The following is a 19,040-nucleotide window of genomic DNA, read 5'->3' on the forward strand; positions in this document are numbered from 1 at the left end:
TGACAAATGTATTAAACTGGTCGGTCATTACAGTGGCAGCACCCGCGCATTAACTTGTAAATAATTACAGGCTTAAAACTTTGACGCACGGTTTTGTGTAAATCATTTTTTATAATTTATTTTAATGACTGAACCGGTGACGTTTATACTGTCGAGTGAAGCAGTCCAAGACAACATATTTCAAAGCTTCAATATGTCTTCCCACTATAAAATTACGATGTAAGTGGTCTAATTAATAACTAATGACAAGAATGATAGCGTTGACACTTTGAAATAGCTCGCATTATTTTTCTTTATCATTAAATGAAAACATTGTTTAGTTGCCAAATAGTTCGCGAGCGCGATAAAACATAGCGGCTGGCAAGCGACCAAGTCGCACACATTGACACGAGTGGATGAACGCGATTGGTGACGCCGAACTGAGTTCCACTTCAGTTACTAGCTTCTCGTGGCTCGCACCGATCCTGTGCTTTGCAGTTTGCGCAGATTTGCACGGATACATTTAAAATGTAGCTGCCAGATCACAATTACACTCCCTTTGAGCTTCCGGAATGCGTTATGTACGACATTCAATTCAATTAAGCGCACAAAGCTCGCGTCGAAATTCTCTTTCTCTGGCCGAATGCTCTTATGCAACAATGCTTTGTTGGCGAAATGGCTGCACGTAAAGGTCCTATTGGACATATAGCCTCCTCGACTTGTGTCTCGTAAAATTGAATTGATGCCTTTTGTTTTATGCATCACTTCAGAAGCAAAATATTTTATAAAATTTATTGAAAACCGTAGAATTCGTGTTATTACTGCACAAATACAAACATTTGATAGACCACTTCTTTATTTAGTAAAAACTCATTCAACAAGCTATTAGTAATTCGCGATTCTAATTCTTGCCAGCATCCTTATATCTCCGACTATGCTTTGAAGTCAATAAAGCGCAACAAAGGCATAAATAAAAGGCACACTAGAATCCAATTAGCCCACTTAATATAGTAACACTGCTAATAGTATTCTATTAATATTAATTCATTTTAACGTAGTTCGTAGCAATTTTATCGGTGACTATTAGGACAATATTGCAAAAAAAATAATACGTATTGTGTATACATAGCTTTATTCTCAACATATATAACGGCTAAAATAAAAAATAAGAATATTATAAAGAAAAAAAAACATCTGATTTTGTTAACTATCAACTCATCTGCACAATTACTTAATTATAATTTGTATGATGTAAGTGGCAGTCGTATTTCAGTTTAGAATTATTTGTACATTTTATACGGGTGAGGTTAAGTCGTTGTTAATTAATTTAAGCCGAGCGAGGTGAGGCTCGATTAGCGGAATAAATTGGGCTTGCGGCGGGCGCAATCCCTGGCGCAGTAAACACCGCCGACAACAAAGGCAAGTCGGCAGTCCGCCCCGGCGCGGCGCGGCGCGAAACTCAAGCTTAATGCTTACTCATTATTTATTCACATCCATAACGAGATTGTCAATGCTCCCTGTTCCATCTCGCTTTACGCCCGAGCCGTTTATTTGTCTTCTCTTTATACACTTTCCAACCATTTTATTAGCTGTTTTGCTCTTTTCGTTTTCATAATTAGAATCTTTTTTACATCTTATAAAGGTATTGCCATACTCTCTGCATTTAGTCTAACAAACAATGAACACTTAATTCGTGAACATGCATCTCTTTCGAGTGCAGACCGGTATTGGAATACATTCGTATTGTGTCGCTGAATGTCTGCTTTATTTGTATTCGTCCATTGATATCTCCTACATACCACATATTCGAACCAAACAAATACGTTTAAAATAAACTGTTTTTGAACTGGGTATATTTAAAAAAAAATGCTTAAAATGTTTTCAATAAACCTGAAACTAAATGTGAAACAATTTATTTTATCGTTGCGACTTCACATAAAATTGCTATACTAACAGAGTAATAGAATATGTTTTGTGCATTCTCACGACATTATTTAACTACTTCTCAACCATTTAAAACGTTCAGTTTTTTCAATTCTGTGAAAATGTGCCATTCCACTAAACATCTCCCTTACCCGCTTTAAATATATTTCACAAAACTGAATGTACATTAAACCGAACAACATTGTGACACAAACGAAAGAGCCATACCAAGTAATAGTTATGCTAAAGAAATTTTATTCAAAAGATATGAAAAGCGGTGGAGCACTTGCAAACGGCTAGATAATGCCGTCAGATACTCGGCGTGGTCGTTGAAAATTTTATGTCGCCTCGCACTGCATCCTCGACTGCATCTCCCCTCTGCCCCCCATGTAATTCCGCACCCTCTGCGGTGTTGTTGTTATCGACGTGTGTTTTATGTTATTTTTGCATACTTATATTTAATCACGTACAGATAAAGCCGGATATATTCACATTTCTTTTCACTCTGCATCTTTTGAATGAATTTGAATGTTCTGCTTTTATTATCAATCAGAATATGAAGTGTTTGTAATCCGTTAACATCTTACTACTGTATAAATATAGTAGAGTAATTTATTATTTAAAAAATACTGAAATATATATTTTTTAAATAATAAATTACTCCGTGTGTTTGCATTGTATGGTCTGGAAATCTTTAGGAGGCCTATATTCAGCAATGCAGCAACAAAATTCTATAAAAAAGTATTTATAAAAACGGACTAAACATTTTGCTTTACAATACACAATATCTACAAAGTAGTATAACTTAATATTACGGATTTAAATGATACAGAAAATAAATTATCCATTAGTGTGTTTTGCGGTTTACTCCGTACCACATGTCGAGCGAGAGATTACACCCGGCTTTAAGCTTTAGAGAAATTCAGAGCGCGCGAATCCTTTTGTGCTGTTGACGCTTTTCTGCTTTCCGTTTTCCCCTATTCTTTATCGCAAACACAGATTGCTGTCCGCATACCTCAATGCGTTGCCAATCAACATTAATACGTTCCCTCACTCGATGACTACAATAAATATCTTGACTAATATTTCAATGTGAATTCTAAATATTTGGCTCCTCTCATTACAATTCCATTAACGAGGGCGAAATTCATTTATAGCATATTTGTATGCGTCATGTGTTACTTGTTGTCGTTTTGTTGTGTATGTATATCCTCCGCTTGACTTGTAACACTTTCTAATTTTTACAAACGCTTTCTCTTTTAAATTTTAACATCCGCTCTCCAAAATACCATTCAGTATTTGAACTCATCAAAGGGTAAATAATAAAGTAAAAATATTTGTGAATGTTTGGTTGGTGTGCAAAAACAACGTGTATGTAAAATCTGAACGGTACAAAAACGCAATCCGACAATACGTTCACCGCAAATTGAATGAGGCTCCAAATAAATCCTGCGGTCGTTGTCTGACTCCCAATTTCAGTTGTTCGTATATTTTACCCCTATTTGACTTTGTTCGCATTTCGTTAGGCCAGAAAATGTTATAATTTATTTTATTACTTAAATCCTCTGAAATGGAGGAATTCTCACTTCGTATTATTTTTTAACACATTTATATTAACGAATAGCAAAATGAACTGATTCCTGAAATATTAATCCGCTTATAGTCAAGCATCCACTTTATTTCCCACAATTGAGATCGACACCAAAATGGTAGCCCCAAAAAGGTCGAGCATCGTAACCACGTACTCTAGTGTATCGTAAGTGTTAATTACTTTTGTCACTACGCAGGCGGGCGGTTAACAAATCTCGTCGTTACATAATTCTACGGCTGAGTACTGTAATTTACATCGACTGACGCAACATTGTTTGGATAATAAATTATTATGCCTTGGAGCGTTCTTAACGGGCGGCTAAATCGATAAGCATCGTTTTTATTGCACCATTAACAAGCTGCGCGAGGGGCGAAGCGATTTCAATCTGCGTAATCAACGCCCCGTATTGCACTGAACTAAATCTAATTGGTGGTAGAAGTACGAAAATCTCCTCTTTCTGCACATGTCGAATTTTTATACATTTAACCGGTTCTCTTGTTTTAGTGTTCATCTAAAATTTAATAAACACAATTGTGTGAAGTTTTGTTACTGAATTGAAATGCTCAAATACGTTGTGTACAAATATGCAAAATGGTTTAATTCGTTGAAAGCTCATATATCAATGGATTAAAAAATCTACTCATTTTTATTGCCACCGAAAGTGGGAAAACGAGGAAAAAAAATAAACAACACTGTGATGTCGCTCGCGAACAAATTTCCGGCTCACTGCCGTTCGGAACTTTTCAATTTTACAAAATATAAACTTGCATTCTAGCTCGCAACAATCGCGTCACTTCGTTTTATTAAATTTGAACGAATTGTTATTTTAATACCCGCTCTTTCCTTTTCTCAAGTAGCCATTACATGTTTGCGATCGTTTTGTATTATACCATTATGGCTAGTTAATTTTATAAAAGGGGAGGTACTAATTACACAGCTTAAATTTGTAACAACAAATTTTGTATGACAAATATCCTTTTTTTTAATAAGTCTGTTATAATATTCGAATATTACTGCATCGTTGGAAATACATCTGAGAAGTACATATACTCATCAGGTTCAAAACACGTATCACGGAGCCTTACTGCGCTAAGAGCAAAACGAGTTATCCCGTGATTTTTAATTTGTAGGTGTGACAGGTGGCGCAACCTGACTATGCATTAAACAGGAATGTGGTTGCAGAGAAACTTAGACCTAAATTTAGATTTTTTAATGGCATAATATATCTTTAAATTTCTATTATAGAATAAATTAATCTAATGCACTTCTAATAGCCAGATTGAATGAACAAATAAAAATATAATGTCATATAAATCTTATTGTATTGATTGGCAGTAAATGGGTCTGTTGCGACGATACGAATTTTTGATAAATGGGATTCCATTTATACAATCTGATTAGATTGAGCAGCAAAGCGGTATCTGGCTCCAACGAGGTAACTCCAGAAGGAAATAAAGAAATCCTGTTCTCTTTTTGAATCTATATTGGAATATATTTTAATAGTTAAAGAGTAGAAATTTAAGGAGAAGGAAAATATGATTAACATTTTGCAGAAACTCTCTAATTTACAGTATCCTACAGTACATTACGATTTAGCAATTTAAATATTTCAAAGATACCGTCCATACGTACTGGCTGACCGTGAAATATTAAGTAAAGAATGCATTTTGTAATCAACTCCGCAACTTTACGCCAACCTTGCATGAAATGTTGGGTTTGAATATTTTTAAAAAGTATTTTTATTTAAATGATCACTCAAAACAGTCCTCACTAAAAAGAGGTTCGACTCAATCGCGACTAAAATGCCCATTTTGCTTATATTTTGCAATGGCAAATGTATGTTGTAATATTAAAGATTACACAAATAAACATTGAGAAGAATACAAGGAGATTCGTGTGTCAATGCGACGATAATTTTATTAGTTGTAATAATATATAATGGTAGAAAAAGTAATTTTCTTTTTGTAATTAAACCTTAAGCCTATTGAAGACTTGTAATTCGAAAGGGAATAATAAAAGTTTATATTGTCAATAGAACATTTGTAGAAATATATCTATTATATCTGTGGAAAAGAAAATAAATATTAGATCAAATTTCATATAACTGAAGTAGGCAGTTGTTTTTAAAAACATTGTGTAATTCATAGGCAAACATCAAAGAAAAAAAACATGCGGGGATTACATTATGACGTACTGATCAAATGACCATTGTATCGAATGGCAAACAAGCGTTTGTTTGCCATTTGATACAATGAAAATCGTAATTGCGGAATTAACACAGGCGAATTGCAAACTAAAACCAATTTAAATTACATGCAATATGCAGTTTCTCCATTGCATTTCTCGTTTAATTATGCAAATCGTGATCGCTATATGTACCCGTACTGCAAGCGGTGCGGGCGATTCGAATTAGTCTCTCATTGTAATCCTTGAGAATTTACGTAAGCATTAAAATTTGCACATACTCAAAAAGCCAATGTTTTTGTTATAATGATGTTATTCTTTTTTATAACAACGTGAAAAGAGATTGTAGATTCATTGTTTTTAGTTAGGAATAATTAGTTATAAATCTTGGCCACATTAGCTAAATGTCACCACAATTCTCTTTTATTGTCTAAGCTCTCCCCAACGTTTCATTTTTCTTTTTTTTTCTAAATGGAGACTTTATTTCAAACATAAATGTGTCATTCAACAAATATAAATTTTAATTGAAACTATTTGCTTTAACAAACACCAGTAATTATGTAGCAAATAAAATTGTAATGTGTGTTACAAAATGTATTCTTCAAGCTATTAATTCATATACCGGTCGTGAGACTGTTAACACAAAGAGATCCGTAACGTTTTAATTTTCCGTTAGCATTGTTCCTCAATATTTTGACGTGGGAGATCAAATTTTAGAAAAAAAATAATTTGTTTCTCGTTTCGCGATACCTCCCGCAGATACTTATCATATTTATAGATTTCTTTCAGGGACGGTTACAGAAGACGAGCTGAGATTTATCTTTCTTATGCCTGCCGTTTCACAGTTACCCTCTCAAACAAGGAGTCTTTTAATATTATTTTTTTGCTGGGGAATAAATGATTTCAAATTAATATTTTCTGAGGGGAGCGCTTTTATTATTATGTCCCTTTGTGAGTTTTCCTTTTTTAAGAATCCGCACCCCAAGTTACTTTTGGAGTGTTACACCCACTGATATAAATTGCTTAAATGTTATTGAATCCTATTGTTTGGCCTTCGTAATCTATTATGTTTTGTTTATGTTGTAATATTTCATATCTTAGTGTTTTATCTTCCGATTCTTCTGTTAACGTTAAACGTATTTAATTTATTTTTTATTACCAAAACAATTACTGTTAGGTCACTTACATCACATTTTACTGGAATATTTAAAAATATATCATGTAGACCACTCGCGTTTTGATCCTAGACATAGAATATTATAACATGTCACTTATTAGCTTATCTTATAAATCTGAAAACAACAATTAATAAATATATTATGTTTATTCAAACACCAATTATATAAGAATAAATTATCATAAATCTTACATTCACAATTTTATAAAATGACAATATACCAATTTGTAGAGACGGCGAGTTGTTCGTTGCTAAGGTCAACGATGCGACGGACGAAATATCTTCTTGCAGTTGAACGTTTATTTGCCATACGGAGCACATTAATCGCAGTCGTAAAACGATAAGTTATGAAACGAATATAAATAGATTTATGATTATTTTCTTTTAAATTATGTTATTGCTAAAATGCATTACGTTAATAGCAGTATATCTAAATTCTACATGGTCTAAGTAAATTGGAATTATATCGATATGTAACATAATATTTAAATAGAGGACCGCTTCTAGTTAAAAATAAATTAAAAACTTGGTAGAATTAGTTGACTCTACATTTAACAACGTACTGTTTCTTTATTTTCGCTCTACGTCGTAAATCGTCATCAATTAAACACTTCAAGCCAACCGCAGCAAAACGAAGTTAACGTCATTTTATATTCTTACCATTAATTAATTTTATGCCGGAAAACTTAGTTTAATCACTGAATTAGTGAATCTTTAATGAGTTAAATTGACATAGAGCGCTATATTGATATATTATCAACGGAATTGTTGATTGCAACAGTTATAAAATTGTCTTCTTTTATGTTATAGTGGCATATGTATTATAAATAACATATTATCCATAGGTAGATTTTATGTACAGTTTTTGATTAAAACATAGATTATTTCGACATCAAAAGATTGTTATTCATATCTACTTAATAAGTTTGTTTATCAAAGTAATTAATACACATTAAAATTTTAATCCGATTTTTAACGTGAGCATACATTATTTAAATATCAATGATAAATTACGTATTAATTTAATACGCTGACGTTTTAATTACAGCGACTGGAATTATAATGTATTATTGTTATAATACTGTCCTGGACATTCTTTTGATTTATGTTATCAGGTAAAATAGTTCTTGTGGAAAATATAAAAATATTTGGGACTATCAGAAGAGTTATTAACTTTATAATTGTGGGGTATTAGCGCGAAAGCGGTAGCGGTAGCGATTTACATGTGTATATGTGTGACAAGAAATAGTCGACAAAGCCGCGGTATGTTGGGCGGGCGGCGCGTGCGCGAGGCGCGGGGCGCGGGACTCCGCGGGCGACGACCGGCCGCGCGCCGTCCGCCACATTCGCCCCAGTCGCTGGGCACGTAACTCGTGTGTCGTATCAAACAACTCTTTCTTTGTCTCGCGTACGTTCGTCTTGTGCATTATCGTTATTTTTGTTCGACTTCAGAACAATCTCCTATTGGATGCTTACCTCAGGATTTCAGTGTCCAAGGATTGCAGTGATATTTTTGAGGATTTTAAAATAAACTTTGAAGTACAGTTGCCGCGAAACTCCAGTGTTTACAATATTATTTTAAAACAAAGGTGAAATTGTGTTTGTGAATAGCATCAAACTTTTTTAGTGTCGTACAAGTGTCATGTTACTATAATGAATGTGTGCATCATATGCCGTGCTGTTATCTAAATCAAAACATAATATATTTAAACAACACAGTCGTTAAAAGTTGCCATAGTGAGGATTAAGGATTCCCCTAAGAATAATGCGGAAGGTGGCAGCAAAAAAGAAAGTAAGAAAAAAAATAAACAAAAAGTGGAATCTAACGGACCGGTGACATCTAATAAAAAAGAAAAGAACACTATAACGACTAACAAGACTGGAAGAGATGAAAACAAACGATCGCTAGCAAAAAATGAATCGGAACAGGTAAATTACGTAATAAACGATTGCAAAAAATAGCCGCAAGAAATAGCAGTCGAGTGTTACTGACAGACGTAACAGACAATATCATAATTATCTACAGAACATATAATTGGACGTTCAAAACATCAATGCCGTGCGTTCAAAAGCCAATAAATAAATACAAAATGGCATTAAATGAAATAAAATCTATAAATAAAACGAGCGCATTCCTGAATTTTTATTTAAACTTGGTTATGTTAATTGAACAATGGAATGGAGCTACAATTGAATTCATATTTATTTAGAGCATATTTTCATTCGAAAAACTAATGGAATTATTATTGCCGCTGGTCACGATACGACCGAAACGCAAACATGCGTCGCTTTTACTGCTATTACACTTGATATAACCTCGCTTGATTGTTTATAGCGGTTTTACGAACAACGTAATTATACGTTGCTACATGCTACCTACCATACAGCTGTTGTTTTTTTTCTGTCGCGCCACTTTACAAGCGTGTTCTACCACATCTAAACAACTTTAATCACGTAACAAGTACTTAATAATGATACACTTGATATACCAATATCTCATAAAAAAGCTTATAATGTCAAAAATAATATTAATAAACCAATTCATTAACGAATGACAAACGTTCCAAAGTGTCCGAATAAATTTACATAATGATTTTGTATAACTTATATCACAGCTATTCATTATTCTATTATTAGTGTATATGTGGAAACCGGCTTTTGAATGCTATTATGAATTTAATTATGGAGCAATTAAGTTGTTAAAAACAACGGTGCTCACGAGTCAAGTGGGCTTGGTTTTTATAAGTAATCATAGAGCTGTTAATTATACTGTATTATCACAGAAATGAACACGCAAATTGTACAAGTATAAAAAGCCGAGACGTGCAATTAAAATAATCTGTGGTTCACTCTTTCTCACTAAAATTAGTGTGGATTTAGACGGAATAAATAATTTAAGGGCTATGTAATAACTTGCTAATTGAAATAATTGTTGGAGACATGATAGAATATGTTTTTATCCGCCCGAATAGTGACTATCCTACACAAGGTGTTAAAACCATGGTGGCCCATGTAAGTGTGTCATTCTGGCATTCTGGGATCAGCCTGGGTATATCCGGTTCAACGAGTCCGGCATGATGGTGTCGACTGGTAAGAGTTATTACTTCTCGTCAGTCATCGTCTATATAGTTCCCACTCTGCTTACCATCAGGCGCAGTAGGATCACTTCAACGTGCCCGTATATAAAAAAAATACATTAAGAATAAAACAAAATGGCAAACAAAACCTACATAATTACCTATTGTACACGTTGTCCTCGGTTTCGCTAAAACATTTTATTGTAAATGTGCATATTATTTATCACCATTTGCGGAGTTACCACGGAACGTTGTAGCTTCGGTCTGTTACTGCTAGTAAAACCGCACTTTTTTCAATCTGGTAATATTTTTTGGGATACGATGATCTTTTACTACTTTGCCCTCTATCAACAAATAGTAGCAACAATCACAAAGACATTACAATTTTATGAGACTACATACATATTGTCTCATGTGTACATTATCTAAATGTAGACGTGGTACAAAATGCTTGAATTCCCTTGCATTTGAAATCTTACATATATAAATAAACTCAGTACATTTGTAATCGTCACGAATCAATGATACACGATCTACCGTGCAGTGTGCGGCTTGTGGGTAAAATTTTGTATGCAGCATTAAATTCAGGTCATGAACAGACAACTTAACTAAATATTCATAGAGGATACTCATCGTGTCCTTTGTAAGATAAATCACCTTTTGTCCTCGTATTTTCCTCGTCATAGAGCGTGAGGTGAAATGGTTACAAATGTGTAACGGATCTTGAAAACATAACTGTGCATTATTTATACTAAATGAGATCAATAGAAGAAAAAGAATGAACAGATTAATGATTCCCTCTCAATTTTAAAATAAATTATGAGTAATTTAAACAACCGATGAATTGTAATAGAAAATTTGGTTTGGCTGATAAAGCATCGGATAAAGATATCGGATGCTTTGCGTGAACTTTACTTCCAGTTAAAATTCTCCTTGAATTTTAAGACCCATCCTATTAAAAGTTTGTGAAAGTATTAGAATTTCGAATGAGGGGTGAAAAGCTATAACGCCATTTTTTTCCGGCTCCCCGTTTCGCAATACGGGGGTGGAAGCGAGTCAAATGGCCCCCGAACCGAGAAGACGAGATTATGTCTCGCGATCTGTTTTGAATTCTCAATTGAAACATAATTAGTTTAGGGAATTAAAACTTTGTTTATATGAAAAACTTGTTATTGTAGCATACATTGACTACTCTTTATAGCATTATCCTATTTTTGCAAGTTCCGGTTAACATAAGCGTGAATACATTTGCGCTTCGTTTAAATTTAAATATTTAGATGTAACGAAATTAAACAGCAAGAAAAATGCCGAATTTATATTTGGCTAGCGTAAATATATTTAGTTTTATTTTGACAACGTTGACTAATGTGCTCGTTTATTTTTATTGGCTGGTTTATTTTAGAGTCGCGTGTGTTTCTCTTCCGAGGTGGGCTCTCGCGCGGCCTATTATTGCTTGTGGACATGACATCACTCATCGCGCTAATATACTCCAGCCATATCATCTATTTTATGTAATAAAGCTTTGACAAGGGGCCGTAGCTTCTTCTTTTCCCCTCGTTAATAATATATTTTTAAACACGACGTCGCGAGCACGTGGTTAATTCAAGTGCCACTTATTATGACCCTCTCCATAAAGTCTTCATTATTAATTCGACCCATCAGAACAACGTTGAGATTACTCAACACAACATCAGTGCTCAAGTGTGAAAGGGTGTAATAATACAGAGGTGCGGCATCTTTGAATCTCGTTATTGTAAAGGAAGCCGGACGCATGGCCGCCGTCAGTCGTCAGGCGGCTGCCGCTTACCGCCCGGCTGGCACGCGCTACCCATACTTGATTTATCACTCCATTGTTGCGGAGCGACGACCCACCCCTGCCGGATAAGGCTAAACATTCAATTGCCGGTGCGCTTCCAAAACGATTTGTTCCCCCCGTATACAATCGATTGATTATTTCTTCCGGATACTTTGTGTTTCAATGGAAAAAGGCGGAAAATTCACACTTACCGTTATCAGACTGATACAAGAGAGAACAAATGTTTAATACTGTTTAATATATTTTTTTTAATTATTATTATACCTTATAGTTATTAATTTGCCTGATTCGCTTTTTTTGTTTTTGTTTGTAATAAATTTAGTATTTAATTTATTTTTGAATTGAGAAGGTATTTATTATAATATATTGTAGTTCAAAATTCTTATTATTATAGCTTTGCTGTTTAAAATGTGCGGCTACCAAGTCCTATATAATTTTATTAACTCATTCTTGCGGACTAGCTCGTAAATATCTCTCCGCAATTACGGACCTACATACTACTACATTTAAATGCTATTTAAAATTATATATTCTTACTTATCAACATAATTACTGCAAAATGCTAGTCTAGTTCTTTTTGTTTTGGCACGCCCCGAGTCTATTATATGAATTCGTAATATTTTGTACACATAATATACGTATTCTGTTATTAGTCATTACGTACACTTATTACTTTATTACCATAAACATTATTTAATGACTACCTTGCCGTAATATTGGACATTTAAAATAGGTGCTCCACAGCTGGTCTCCATTTCTGATGTGAGGTGTTAGGCGTTTCGTTCACGATGTTCATTGAATGGCGTGTAATAAGCTTCATACACCTTTGCATTCTTGTAATAAACTATCGATGATGCAGTATCCACCGTATTGATGTTTTCCTTCACCGTCAAACTGAGCTAAAATTTACGAGGAATACTCTGGATCTTCCAATACTGTCAGGTGCAAGCCTTGACAGTGGGATCAAAGTGTCGACTGCTCTCGGCAATTTGTTTCATTCTTCACGTTTCCTTGTTTTTTATTAGAACTCTTAAATCTTAATGTTTATCAATCCTATCGTTATAAAGACAATATTGTCAAGTCAAGAAATTAGAAATCTTCTCATCTTTTCTTTTAAACGTTTTTGTCGCGGCAATGTTGCGGAAAGCAAAAAATAAGATTACACCAAAATGACGCGGAAAAGAAAGTCTTCGTTATTGTAAAAAGCATTGCTTATAATTATAATATTTTAGCAGAGCTCGTTGACAATGATAATTTCTTGGATTATTTTATGTAACTGTATGACATTTAGTGTAAATGGTTGTTAAGAAATATATTTGAGTATAGACTGTATAATGAATCGTCTTTTATAATCTGTACCACACGATGGTTTAATTTTCACATACCACAATAATTATCATGTCCGTTAGAAGAAAAAAAAATATATATTTTGTTTATCTTGTAATTTTTTATAATAGGTAAATGGGTTTTTTCAATGTACTGATTTAAATTCTCATTAACATTTCTTTATGTGTCAGACGTGATTTCATCTTCCATTAGTGAATACAAAAAACTTATGTAGGTGGTCATTGTGTTAAGTTTCGAACAATAGGAACACATAACTGGAATGATAATGAGCAATGACTGCATTAAACGGACCGATGTACTTTAAACTTCACGGCATTTTTGCCACATTATCCACGCCGATGACAACATGATTTTTTTTTTATTTAATTTAATAAGCAATCGCTAATTTTGTAATAATGAACCCTACGTGAATATCTGCAAAGATTATTTAACTTATTAAATAATAATCAAATTTAATTATTCAAAGTCCGCGATGCGGCATCCTTTTTTGTTAATAAATATAAACTCATTAACCTGGTTGATGATGTTTACTGTATTATTTATTTACATATTCAATTAGATGTCTTTTTAACCCGAATCCAATGAAATCTTATGCCATAATATATAATAATAACTTTTAACTTTAATAAAAGCTTCACATACGAACGCGCAACAAAGAAACGTCCAACTCGTGCGATCATCTGACTAATTTAAGAATTCAGTAACTTTTCACATAGCATGTGATCGTTTTATGAATGCGCGATCGCGGCCGATCGCGTCAGTATTTTTAGACACGTTGCATGCCGGCGCGGTGCCGACACCATCGTCCATGGTTCGTGTGCAGAGCACTCGTCGTGCCTTGCACGTCCGCTAATAGCTGCCACAACTCGCTTACAACGCTCCTTTGCGCGGTGACACAATAGTCGACTAGTGAAACTTAAAGGTTTACTAATTGATCTGTTACAAACATGTCTTGTTGTATGTTTAAGTTTGTTAAAAGCATACGTTTTATGTACGATCAATAATTTTGTTTTTATTTGTTACAGGCGAGTCCTGAAAATAGTAGAAATGCCTCACCAAGATACCACGATGTTTCAATGGATGATGTAAGTTAAATGACTAAAAATTTTCAATTGCTATACTTAATAGCTGGACTATGTAGTGCGCTCTGACGTGTGATTTGACCTTGTGAGTTGCAAAGTTAGTTAGTATGTGCGTATTATGAAAGTAACTGACATTTGATATATTTTCAATATCTTAAATTCGAGTGACTAGCAACAGATAGAAAGAAAGAAAGAAAATATTTATTTGTAACAAACAAAATTACATAATATAGGTAATTACAAATTTAATACACTTAAATCTATTTGCTCGTCACACAAGCGATAGCACACCTCCCGTATTTTCATGCATTGTGAGAAAATCGTTTCCTTACCCTCACCCTTACTCCAGTAAAAGGCTGTAAATGCAAATGCATTTGATAATTTACTCAGCTCAGCACTCTGAACGCTGTAACCAAAAAAATAAAATTTAATTTCAATATTTCAATTACAGTTACGGAGCCGACTTCGTGACCTTAAAATCTGCATAACAGTGCTTTATAAATTTAATATAGATAACCCAAAAATTTTAATAACTAAAATATTGTTACATTCGTTTTAGGCATCAGATGCTGGCTCTCTCTTCCGGGTGACTGGCGCGGCGGGTGGTGTAGGTGGCGGCGGCGCGGGCGGCGGAGGCGGCGGCGGTAAAAACGAGCTAGTGGCCCGGGGTGGCAGCGGCGGAGCTCTGGCCTTGTCTCGGGCACCCGTCGGCGGCAGCGCGAGTCCCGCGCCAGCACCTCTGCCGCAGCCCGCGCCGTCGCCAGCACCGGCCGCCTTACCTCCACCGGCGCTGCCCCCGCCACCCTTCCGCGCTGACACACCACACAGATCGAATGGCGCTCACATTCCCACGTTGGACGGTCACGCTGCAACGCAGATTCCAGCTCGACCAGTCGGAGCCGCCGGCCCCGACACACCGGAGCGCCCCGCCAGCAACAACAACAAACTACAGCCTTGCGCGCGCGCCTCTGCCGAGAGCCCCACGCCGGCGCCTCCCGCGCCGCCCGCACCGTCGCCGCTGTTCCCATCTCACACGGCATACCAGTCGCAGTCGCTGGCTGCGGCGGCGCTGCCCGACTACCGGCACACGAACCATGAGACGCGGACCGAGCCGCCGGAGCCGCAGCCGCCGGCGCCGCTGGACCTGCACGCGCACCACGCGCCGCGCCCGCCGCACCTGCCGCCGGCCGCGACGCCGCCGCACCCTAGTCTCCCGAGCCGCGTTCCTCACTCACAACCCCACCCCGTGATGCCGGGCCACGACGTCCGGAATCAACAGGCCACTACCCCGACCCTACCCTCCGTTCCTACCTCCTTTCCAAACCGTATCGGTGGCGTGCCACAGAATGTCACACCGCTTTCTTCGACATCGACAAACACAAACTGTCTTCCGAGTCAAACGTCTGCCGGGCGACCGGTCTCTCCAGCTGCACCTACTTCCCGACCGTACCCCGCCCCGACTATTGGGTCTAGTCACGTAAACTCAAGTATAAGTTCCAGTATTCACAATCATACGATACCCTATCAAAGCCAATCGAGTTTACAGAAGCATTCCGTTCAGCCGGTGTTTGCGAACCGACCCTCACATCTCGCTCCGTTTAGTGTGAGTTCTCATATCGCCACCAGTCACATTCAGTCATCGACGGCGAACCAAACCGCTGTCACGTATGTAAGTCATCCTGCGAACAGTCATTCCATTGCGAATCACACAAGTCATCTCGCTGTGAGCAATTCTAGTATGTTACCCACTTCCGCACCGAGTCATATAATAAGTTCGTCTTTGTCTCTACCGTCATCGACCCCAAACACTATACCAAGTTATACACCAAACTTGAAACACCCTGGCCTCGGTCTACCTCAACACGCCACGCCACTCGTGCCTCCTGTATCCGCGCACATAACAGTTAGTCATTCAGAATCACTTCCGACGACAACGTCTGCGCCGGCTATTGTCGCCCCCGTGTCTACCATTAGTAGTCATCCTTTGGCACCACCCGTGGTCGACTCGCGGCAAGCGCCTGTTTCGTCGGGCGAATTATTGGCTCGGACGGATACAGCGTCCGTCAGTAGCTCTCTCGCATCTAATGGATACCCTCCACCTGCCATATACTCGGGTGGGACGTATCCACCCTTGTATGCACCATATGCTACCACACTTCAACATAGTCCCTACCTTCCTCCTGCTGCGGCGTCCCCGAGGAACACAACAGATACTGTAAGTTTCTTTCTATTTAAATGGAGATCAAGTACTATGAGACCAAGATCGTAATGACAATGTGCAACATTTTAATTCCAGAGAACAACTCTATCAGCATCGCCGCTGGTTGCGCCTAAAACGCCGAAAGGCGTGCGACCTCATACACCTGGGTCAACAGGCACTGCGGGAGCACAGCTGTCATACTCGCCGCGAGGTCACAGCCCGGCTCGGGAACGCGAAAGCTTCAGGTATGTGTACGAAATTTTAATGCTATGTTACTATTACGTTTTAATTGTATAGTCTTTTTAGCAGACAGAATTCATAATTTTGTACCGAACTTGTAATAATATTAAATAAACATTTAATTATCTACAGCAACATCAGCAGCCTGTCTAGAAGTACCCCGGCATCTGGCGCCAGCGCTGTGGTGTCAGGCCCGTCGTTGGCCTCTTCATTAGTTGCGCCACTCGCCGCGCCACTGCCCGCGCCTTTACCAACTAACCTCTCGGTAAAATGTTATTTTTAAAGCCAATTACCAAGTTATTAGATACAGGATACTGAATTATTCCTTTATTTGCATAATTTAATCAAATGTATGAATAGATGACCATTTATATACTACCCATCCATCCTTCATGTAATCTTATCTTTTCAATGTGTATAATATGAAATCGTAATGCGCCAGGGTCCGCTGGGGAGCGGGTTGGGCGCGCCGCTGGTGGGCACGCTTGGCACGCCGCTGGGCGCGCCGCTCGGGGCGCCACTCGGAGCTCCTTTGAGCGCCGCTTTAGGCGCGCCACTGGCAGCGCCGACGCCGACGCCCGCGGCACCCACTGCGCCGCACCTCACGCACTCGTTAGCGCCCGTACCCACCGTGCCCAGTATCAGCTCCAGTGCCAAACCACCCGCCCATTGGGGGGTAACGTGAGTATTCGCCCGATTCTATAAAATACGATTATCAAAACCTGTCTGACTTTCCTTACATAAATTATAGAAGTAATTCGTTAAAACAGATTGCAACTTTAAAACGGAGTAGAGAGAAAATTGCCATCCTATGAATTTTGTTAGCTAGTGCAGAATAAAATAACGTGAGTATTTTATCAGCAGGGCCACTGGTGCCGAGCGCAGCGGAGGTTTCAACACGGCACCACCTTTATTCGGCGCGCCACTGGCACCACCCAATCCAAACCCTTTTTCCGCAGAGTCACTATTTCAAACAAGTGAGTTTTGCAATAAACCATATTAACACTATTAAACGAGAGTGTATATTTTTGCGATGATCCAAAGTTGTAATATGATCTCATATTTTTAGTCTGCGTGGTTGATCGACAAGTTTAATGTGAGATCCATCACTAACATGTAAGAGGTATGTCCAATACGGACATGTTTTATATTAGCCAAGCGCACTGGCTTATTCCGGATAAAGGCGACTTCGATCGTCAGTGAACGGAATCGTCGATAACGATGGAAATTGTTATAGAAACGAGGCGAACATGGCACGTTGCAGGCCCGGGCGCGGACTTGCTGCGGCGCGAGCTGGACACGCGGTTCCTGGCGGCGGCGGGTGCGGTGGCCGGCGTGCGCACCGAGCTGCACCACCACCAACACCAGCACCAGCACACGCACGTACACCAGCACCCTGCGCACGCGCCGCACGCCCCGCACGCGCCGCCCGCGCACGCGCCGCACCATCCGCACCAGCTGCTCGTGCCGCATGCGCCGCACGCACCCCACGCGCCCCTGGTCAGTTCACATTGACTACTGTTCTATAATGAACCTAGTAGCTAAGTTTTAGACTTTTTGATTGTGAATTAATACTTCGATATGACTGACAGGAATAGGTCTAACATTGCTTAACTGTCATTTCTTTCCATGAAATAAAGCCATGAAAACAAACCCTGGATATCTGAATCGAATTTTGTCTTTTTAGTTTAGTTTAAGACTATACCACAAAAGATGTTTCCCAAAATCATTTAGATGAGGCCTCTACATACGCTTTGCAAACAAAAAAAAATAAGCAAAACTAAAAACATTACCCATACATTTGCCCCAATAAAATTGATAAATGAATATATCGATTATTAATATAACGAAATAATACGTTTATTCTCCCAATGAAATCACACTATATGATATATAAGGTCTTTGCAACTAAAAAAGTATCCATTTGATTCTTTATTCCTGTATTGTAAAAAAAATTACATGGTTTTCGCACACTGTTAATGATTTTGTTTTAACTGTACAATTTCGTATTAATGTTATATTAACATATTTCTTTTGAATTTCAGTTCAAAGATGTGAGCAAAATGTCATCGTTATACCGGACGGGCCTAGGCTTGGGCTACCCGTATTCATCGAGTTTGCTGCACCCGACGCCACCTTACGTGCCTCCAGCGCCTCTCACCACATACGCACCGAAGGTACTATGATTTTTATTTTTTTTTCAAATATGTTGGTTGGTTTTAGCTATATCAATAACATAAATAGAAATAGTAAATTCTTACCCCCTTATTCATAGACGTTTTTTAACTATGGACAGAATAGTTTATTGACTAATTTGTGACATAGCATTTCAAGTAGATTTAATCTTCCGGTGATTATAATATTTTAATAATAAATATATTAAGCTTTAATTAATGTCTCAATACACTGACTCATTCTCATTTC

General features: G+C 37.6%; 1 protein-coding gene across 7 annotated transcripts in view; it reads left to right on the plus strand.

Annotated features, from left to right (window-relative positions):
* Positions 1 to 19,040, plus strand: part of LOC115456073 (autism susceptibility gene 2 protein) — a 56,697-nt gene that overhangs the window by 34,678 nt on the left and 2,979 nt on the right. For 3 of the 7 annotated variants that reach the window (XM_030184929.2, XM_030184933.2, XM_030184932.2), the window contains 8 exons: positions 14,120 to 14,179; positions 14,736 to 16,391; positions 16,473 to 16,621; positions 16,749 to 16,881; positions 17,059 to 17,297; positions 17,478 to 17,593; positions 17,854 to 18,116; positions 18,662 to 18,793. In XM_030184929.2, the coding sequence (XP_030040789.1) occupies positions 14,120 to 14,179; positions 14,736 to 16,391; positions 16,473 to 16,621; positions 16,749 to 16,881; positions 17,059 to 17,297; positions 17,478 to 17,593; positions 17,854 to 18,116; positions 18,662 to 18,793 (2,748 nt within the window). Of the gene's footprint in view, positions 1 to 8,181; positions 8,784 to 14,119; positions 14,180 to 14,735; positions 16,392 to 16,472; positions 16,622 to 16,748; positions 16,882 to 17,058; positions 17,298 to 17,477; positions 17,594 to 17,853; positions 18,117 to 18,661; positions 18,794 to 19,040 lie in introns of those variants that run through there. The other 4 variants (XM_030184936.2, XM_030184931.2, XM_030184930.2 and 1 more) reach the window with 4 other exon arrangements.

The sequence above is a fragment of the Manduca sexta genome, chromosome 14 (assembly GCF_014839805.1).
Source record: "Manduca sexta isolate Smith_Timp_Sample1 chromosome 14, JHU_Msex_v1.0, whole genome shotgun sequence".
Lineage (NCBI taxonomy): Eukaryota > Metazoa > Arthropoda > Insecta > Lepidoptera > Sphingidae > Manduca > Manduca sexta.